The 8244-nt window shown below is 41.4% G+C and overlaps 1 protein-coding gene across 4 annotated transcripts in view; it reads left to right on the forward strand.

Annotated features, from left to right (window-relative positions):
• The window catches only part of Nbas (neuroblastoma amplified sequence), a 295155-nt gene that overhangs the window by 138026 nt on the left and 148885 nt on the right, over positions 1-8244 (forward strand). For all 4 annotated transcript variants that reach the window (XM_021178926.1, XM_029484416.1, XM_021178925.2 and 1 more), the window contains exons 33-34: positions 5137-5250; positions 7969-8126. In XM_021178926.1, coding sequence (XP_021034585.1) covers positions 5137-5250; positions 7969-8126 — 272 coding nt within the window. The remainder of the gene's footprint in view (positions 1-5136; positions 5251-7968; positions 8127-8244) is intronic.

Consider the following 8244-nt stretch of genomic DNA (forward strand, 5'->3'; position numbering starts at 1 on the left):
CATTGATGGCCGACTAGGTCATCTTTCGATACATATGCAGCTAGAGACAAGAGCTCCGGGGTTCTGGTTAGTACATCATGTTGTTCCAACAATAGGGGGGTATTTTGTTTCATACACAATGGTTTGAATTTGTTGCAGTCAACATCATGGGATGAATGGTTTCAAAATTAAAGGGAATATATAGTTATTTCTAGCCATTCATTGTATTTAGTAGATATATAGGTTAATATTTTGAACTCCCAATAAATAGAACTGTTAATACCTTTACTTCTAGAAAATATGTGTCACTTTTCAACTTAAAAAGAGAAAAGCATATATCAATTTTGCAGATTTGCAACATCCTTGAGGCCATACATCATTGTGAGGCATTGTGGCCCACTTGGAATAACACTGAGTGTAGACTCAGAAAAATGGTTTGATCCTGATATTGTGTGTGTATGCGTGTGTGTATGTGGTATATATTTGTAAACTTTATTTATGTAGTATCACATCTAGGAGACGGGAAAGCTATTTCCTTTTTCATCCATAGTCTAACAATAAGAGCCCCAGCTGGGTGCATGTGCAGAAAAGCTCTTTGAACAAGAAGGATGGAATTCATGAGGACTTAGCCTTTATAGGTACCCCTATTAAGACCAGTGTCTTGTTTTGTTTTGACATATAACTGAATGGACCTGGTAACCTTCATTTGGTTCTCCTAGGAGAACATCCTCCTGAGGATACAGTAACAGCTTGTGCGCTACATCAACTCTCTTCTTTATTGCAGCCACTTTTGTTCTAGAAGTTCATCTCAACTTGACTACATTGCACTTTCCAAACTTTCATGTAGTATCTGTATTTAATATTACAACTTAGAGCAGAATTAATGAGACATAATGATATATATATATACATATATATTATATGCATACATATATGCATATATATGTGTGTGTACATATATATATATATATATATAATTTGTTCAACATATTTATACCGTGAGCCATGTGCATTTACATAAAAGTAGCTAGCAGGTATGTAATTCAGTGACATTTCCATCTTAGCCAACCATTTGCCCCCATTGCTACAGCCTTTGCAGGTGAGGTGTAATGATAAAGGTATGGCTCATGTCCTGAGTACAGTATCATGAGGCAGTGCTAAAGTCCATCATGCTGATGAAACCCACATGCAATTAAAACTCAGAAATTGCTCATTTCTGGAATTTTTTTACTTGATAGTTTTGGATTTCACATGACCATAGGTAAGTTGAAACTTATAAAAGAAACTGTGGGTAGGAGAGAGTCATTCTAAGTAACAAAGACCAATTCATTGTCAGGGGTAGAGGGCTACTCTGTCCCTTTCAAGTCAGGGAACATATAGCTAACTGCAGACATGTTTTACACTGTACTTGAGTACTCAGGTCTGTCTGTCTCAGTACCACTAATGTTCTCTAGACAAACCATCTGAATGGGCAGTCCTGTTATATACCCAGCCTATGTTCTCATTAAGATCTTCCTTTGTCAGCCTCCCAGATGTTGACTGACACAAAGGCAGTTGATAGCTGGGTGTGGTTCTTTCATAGTTCCCCATCAGCCCCCACCTTCCTGTCTATTCTTCTGAAGAATTTACTTGCTTAACCACAGTTTCTAGGCACCAGTCCAAGGCCTGCTCTTGAACTGTATGGAGGTTTGAATTACCTGCTCAGGTTTTAACTTTCAGCTAAGTAACTCTGAACTTCCTGATTGCTATTTGACTCATCTTCACATAAAATTTCTTTTTTTTTTTTTTTTTTTTTTTTTTTTGGTTTTTCGAGACAGGGTTTCTCTGTATAGCCCTGGCTGTCCTGGAACCCCCTTTTGTAGACCAGGCTGGCCTCGAACTCAGAAATCCGCCTGCCTCTGCCTCCCAAGTGCTGGGATTAAAGGCGTGAGCCACCACCGCCCGGCTCACATAAAATTTCTTAACAACAATTATTTCAGCTTCATTCTTTAACATTTATCCCTGCTCCTCTTTACTGTGTGCCTTACAGGGAGTGAGGAGGATCTCTGCTAGCTGGGATTTTACTCTGGCACTTTCCTCAATGTCTTCTCCTTTTGTCTTGTGCTTCTTCTCTGTTTGGATGTTGTGCGATGGCACTCGGTGGCTGCTGTGTATTCCAACTCATTCATTAGACACTCACAGATGCGGCTGTTCTCAAATCACTCAATATGGGATTTATTAATTTTAAATTAGAGAAGAAAATCAATGCATAAAGGTATGGAACATGTAAAGTTATTGGAACATTACAGAGGTTCAGACTGGAGGATTTTGAGTTGGAGGCCAGTTTTGCCTACATAGTCATCTTTCTTTTTAAAAAAGGCATAAAAAGAGAAGGAATAGACAGAATCCCTTGCTTGCTTTATTACTCATGCTTCTATGAAAGAAGCGAAGTGAGTATAACCTGAGAGACAGCTGCTCCCGGTACAAGGTTGGCTTCTGCTACCCTGAGGTGTATTAGTTGAGTCTGAAATTAACATGGCAGTCTAAGGCAATTAGGAGCTTGTCTGGTTCCACACAAATGGCTTAAAACTCATGAGCATAGGGACCTTTTAGCCCTTCACACCTAACCACTCACTTCGGTCTATCTTTCCCTGTGACTCCATCAGCATCCCAACATTATCCAGGCTGAGCCTTTTCACTTAGCTTCTAGGGGCTTGTACATTGTCTTCAAGAATGAGATTAGTGTTTGGAACCTAGCTAAGACACAAGAGAAAAAATACACCTGGGTCTTTTGCTTTTGTGTTTACTGTCCATAAATGCAAACATTTCAAGAGCATTGGGTAGAAAATGGGTTTTATATTCACTGTGGTATGTGCATTTACTTATATGTGCAGGTGTCATTAGTCTGGGGCTAGGCTTCAAGGTGAAAGTGTGGCAGGCTCTCTGTGTCAATGGATTGGGTGTTTCTAAGATGCTGCTTTGTTCACTTGCTAAGGCTCCCCCATGCATCTTGTTAAACTTACACTTACTTACTTTCTTTTAATTAAACTGTCTTTCTATGGGGATTTGTCTCAAACAAGATTTTTTTAAAAGATTTATTTATTATATTTATATGAGTACACTGTAGCTAATTTTTTAAAAGACATACCAGAAGAGGGCATCAGATCCTATTATAGATGGCTGTGAGCCACCATGTGGTTGCTGGGAATTGAACTCAGGACCTTTGGAAGAGCAGTAATTGCTCTTAACTGCTGAGCTATCTCTCCAGCCCCTCAAACAAGAATTTTTAAAAGTAGAGGGAAGACTGTATTTTCTTTTAAAAATGAAATAGAGCATGCTATTACCCAGCATCTGGATAACTGTTAATTTCCATGTGCTACAAATACTTGATCTATCCAGTACCAAAATCAGCGTGTGTCAATTTCTAATATATTTAAAGTCAAACATTACATATAATTTCGGGTTGATTTATACTTTCTTTTATACTACTACCTTTCAGGAAAACAGACACAAATGTCATGTAATTTCGCTAGTTTTCTTAGGGGTGACGTGGGGTGGGGTGGGGTGAAACTCTGTTAGAGCAGTGCTTTTGACACTTGTAAGTAGTATGAAAGCTTTTTTATTTAGTAGAGTATATAACTGATGTTTTCATAATGACCCTGGCTTGGACTATACTAACTTCCTCATTATCATTACAGTTATAGTGTGTATGTAGTTGAACTGAACATAAAAGATTTTTAAAGTAATAGTAAGTTTTCATTAAGATAATAGAAAAAATTTCCTTGCCACTTTTGATATACCTATGCCTGCATTACTGAGATATATGCATACTATTTTTAAGAAAGGTTTTAATATTTGCCAAATGTTGATGGAGATTATGCCAAACTTTTGCTTTAGGGTTGGAGTTGCTGTACTGAGGTTTTTGTTGTAGGAAGTTTAATAGGCTTCTTAAAAGCTAAATGGAGACACATTAAAATTGTATAACATTGTAATACGTTTATATCAGCAGATAGCATCATGAATCAGGCAGAATCAAGCCTGGATCGATTTAGATCCCACAGAGTAAAAGAGGAAAACTATTGTAAAGTGTTTAAGAAACTAGACAAAAATAGAAAACAAAATTGGTTGAAGCAGAAATAGCGTATTTAGATGTTAATTGGCAGCTCTGCTTACTGGCCTTGATTAATAGAGTCCTAGACCAGAGACTCAGCTCTGAGGATACCTACAGTCCCCAGACCAAAAATAGTAATGGTAAAGAAAAAATTGGAAAGGAATTTTACTTTCTATAGGTAACCCGATGCTGCCAAGAGGAATGATGGTGTTAGTGCTGTATCCCAGGGAAATATCCAGAGCCCCTAGATATGTAGGAAGGGAGAGGTATCAGAGACAGAAAGCCTGTGCTCAGTCTGCCAGGCTCGGGCCTGGTTGGTCAGTGTGCTCTGACTGATCCAGGTGGGCTTTATCTCCACACCGCAGTCACTGCTGCTTGGGGACAGATCCAACTTCCACCAGCGGCTTATCCATTAGACCTGTTGTTTCTGGAACCCGAGGTGACAGAAAGACAAAATGACTTCCGATGAAGGAGATGGATACAAAAAGGAGGCAGAGAAGCCGATGTTTATCACTCTTTTAGGTACTTACTGGACATTTGCAGGCCCAGGAAAGAGATGTTGCTTTTAGCAAAAAACCTGACCTTAAGTTCTGTGAGTTTTACTCGGTGGGTAGGTAGTGGTGTGTGATTGTCTCAGCTAAGGTTTTCATGTTCTAATATACTTTGTACTCATGTGTTTGTTTCTGAAACATGTATTTTAAATACAAGAAATATGCCAACATTTTTATAAAGATAAATTCAAAACAAAATTTCTCTAATATAATTTGTATAATCACTGAGTGCTTGGTCACTCCTGGTATTGTCCTGTTTAGCACTGAACATTGGTCTTCTTATTGAATTCCTTTTTTTTTTTTTTTGGTTATCTTGAGAACTGATATTAATCTATGATCTCTTCCAAGTCCTAGGGGGGACTTCCATACATAAAAAGTAGATTAGAAACTCAAAAATTATTGTAACCTTTATCCTCCAATCATTAAAAATCAGTCTTCTGTTTGCCTTGTGGATTTGAGACTTTGTGTTAAGCCCGAGGCTGTTCTAGTCATCAAGTCATCTGTCCCTGTGTACAGGTGAAGACTCGGAAGGAAGGCGTGGCCGGGTCCTGATCCTGTTAGTGGAGCAAGCACTCCATGTGCATGACTACAAAGCAGCTAGTATGTACTGTCAGCAGCTGATGGCCGCAGGTGAGTACACAGCTTCCACTTTGCTCACATCCTCTCGACGTGGCAAATAATGGAAAGGGCTCTGCTGAAATTAGTCAGCCTGACTGGCAAGCAAGGCACATGTTTTCTTAAGATATATTTTGTTAGTAGCAAGTGTTATGCTGTGTGTATGTGTGTGTGTGTGTGTGTATACACATACACTAACATCAATTTTTTTTTTTTGAGTTCACGGTGTCCGTGTTTGCACTAGTCTGCATTTGTGCATCAGAATGCTTGCCAAGTGTGTCTGGGATTTGCGTGAATATGGGGACCTTTCCTGAGCACCCCCCCCCAACAGGATTGATTTTTGGAAGAAATGAGAATGGCCCAGTTATCCCACTCTTTCCTTGAAAAAGTCCCCGAAATTTGGCTCAACATCCACTTTCTCACCAGGGAACTAAAAGTGCTAGGCTCTGTACCCCAAGAAGAGTCCCACACTGTCTCTGCCTAAGGGCTTGGGAACTTGGGGTCCAGTGGCCTGGAGAGCAGTTGGAAGTCCATTAAACATTCCTATGGGTCTCTTAAGTCTTACTGTTGCTTTGTGGGTGGTGCCTGCACACAATTGGTGTTTAGAGGTGACTGGAAGCATCCGTCTCGACAGTGGTGCGTGGCCTCTTGAGGTTTTGCCGGTTGGCCTTCAGGTGAAGAAGTCTGAGGTCTGAAGTGCTGGCCAGCTCAGAATCTGGAGCAGTCCCCAACCCCAATCCCCATCTCCTTCTCCCAAAAGCACAGAAAGCACATGGGGATGTGAGTTCATGGCTCTTCTACCTCCTCCTTTACCAGCCATGGCCCCTGACTTAACTGAAGCATCCACTGCCACCTATTTCAGGGGCTAGAACAGAGGCAGCTGCAGGAGCAGCTCCAGGAAGTGTCCCATTCCTGAAGCCCTCCTCCTACCACCCAGAACAAAAAGGCCAGAGACAAGAGATCTCCACCCACTAACGCCCAGGGACAGCAAAGGCCACTAGTCCAGCTCCTGGGTGTGTTGGCTAAGCCTCTGATGGGAGCAGTATTGTGATGTAATTTGATTTCTTACCCATTATCTCTCTTTATCTTCTAATCACGTGGGCAAATAGAGTTTTCTTCATTGTTCAGCAGCAGAAACCGGGCTCTGAGAACTTGGAAGCTTTTTGCCCTCTGAGCCTGCGTCTTTTTGTAGCCCATACTTCAAAGATTTGGCCAAGGCCTTGTAGTCAAGGTCAGGACCGACCTTCCTCTCCTCTCTCCTTCCGATTTGCAATTTTCATTCTCTCTTATTGGGACAGCGAAGAAGGGGAGGAAGGATCCAGTCAGACCTTATTCAGGCACCCCTTATTCAGAGGTGTGTGTGATCACAGCAGGTGCAGAGACACTACCAGGGCACAAGGTTCTGACAAACACCTGGGCCAGCCAACACTACAATACAGGCGCTTACTCACACATCCAAGTCCCAACTTGTAGGCTTTGTTCCCATCATCGTATTCCTTTGGTCATCCTCCAGCCCATCCCACCGCTGCCTGCACACCCGACAGTCCTCCGAGAGAGCTGCACAATCCATTTCCGGTCAGTACAGACCAGGTCGCAGGCCTGGGGTCATCTCTCTCCTGTACCTTGAGTACAGACAGGCTGACCTCTTACGCTTCTTCACAGCTGCCCTCAGCCCTCAGTTGACTGTCTGGAGAGAGGGAAGTGGGGAGGTGGATTCCAGTGGGGGCTCCTGGGAGCCGGCCTGGGGATAGTGAGAATCACCTTTGTAACCGCACCGCTGCCGACGCACCACCCGGACCTGGGACGGGCCAGGCTGGAGGCTAACATCAATATTTTAATGGACTCAGGTGCTATAGTTTACCCCATCTAAAACATGTTCATAATTTTAGGAACAGCACTACCTGAAACATTTTAATGCTATTTTATATTCTATAGAAAATGTAATTTGCAAGAATACTTACACTTTGTGATTGGATAGTCAGTATTTCTATATTTTAGTATAGGAAAAAAGAACAGTATTGAAAATTGAGCAGGAGTTTGGCCCAAATATTTTCTGTATTGAATTTAAAGTTCCTGTCTTGAAAGAATAGAGTTTATAGTATAATAATTGTGCATCTACATTCCTTAGTAGAAGAAAAGAGGACCATCTTCTCATGGGCCCTGCATAGGAAACCCTTTGTACTCCAGGAGGGAGTAGTTAACACAGTGTGCTTCCCTGCTGTAACTCCTGCCAGCTCACACGGGCGCCCTGCACTTGACTGTGACTGCGGATTGGATCTAGGGATTTAGGCCGTCAGTAAACTCGGTTACTACTAGGCTTTATCTCCACTACCACGCATGTACATTTGTCTGCTTGCATTTTCTGTATGTTTATCATTAATGGTAGAAAAATGGTTCCTGTTAGGCAGAGTCAAACTCCTAATATTATGAATTCAGAATCTACCATGAGAGTTTAGTGAATAATTTGAATTCATTTTAATTGATTCTTACTCTGTCAAAAACACTTATCTGGAGTACCCCCGAATTGTGTGGATAATGAATTGGTCAGATCTTTCTTTTCTAGCTTGGATTCTCATGCCTTGTTTACACTGTGTTAATAATGATTACAGTTCTGCTTTGCTACCACAAGACCTGGTTAGGACTCCAGCATACCCCTCACCTATATTCACATTATTCTTTTCCTTTCTGCAAATCACCTTTTTTCTTCCCCTTTTCTCTTTGTCAAATTTTCAGGCTACCCAGAGAGTTGGGCTGTGTGTAGCCAGTTGGGCCAGTCAGAAGGTTACCAGGACCTGGCCACTCGTCAGGAGCTCATGGCTTTCGCTTTGACACATTGCCCTCCCAGCAGCATTGAACTTCTCTTGGCAGCCAGCAGCTCTCTTCAAACAGAGGTCAGACTACAAGTACAAGAAATTTTAACATGTGTGAAGGTCATTTTGTTGGGTGTATGTATCAGACATGGGGTCAAGTTTAACATGTGTGAAGGTCATTTTGTTGGGTGTATGTATC

Source organism: Mus caroli, chromosome 12, assembly GCF_900094665.2.
Source record: "Mus caroli chromosome 12, CAROLI_EIJ_v1.1, whole genome shotgun sequence".
Lineage (NCBI taxonomy): Eukaryota > Metazoa > Chordata > Mammalia > Rodentia > Muridae > Mus > Mus caroli.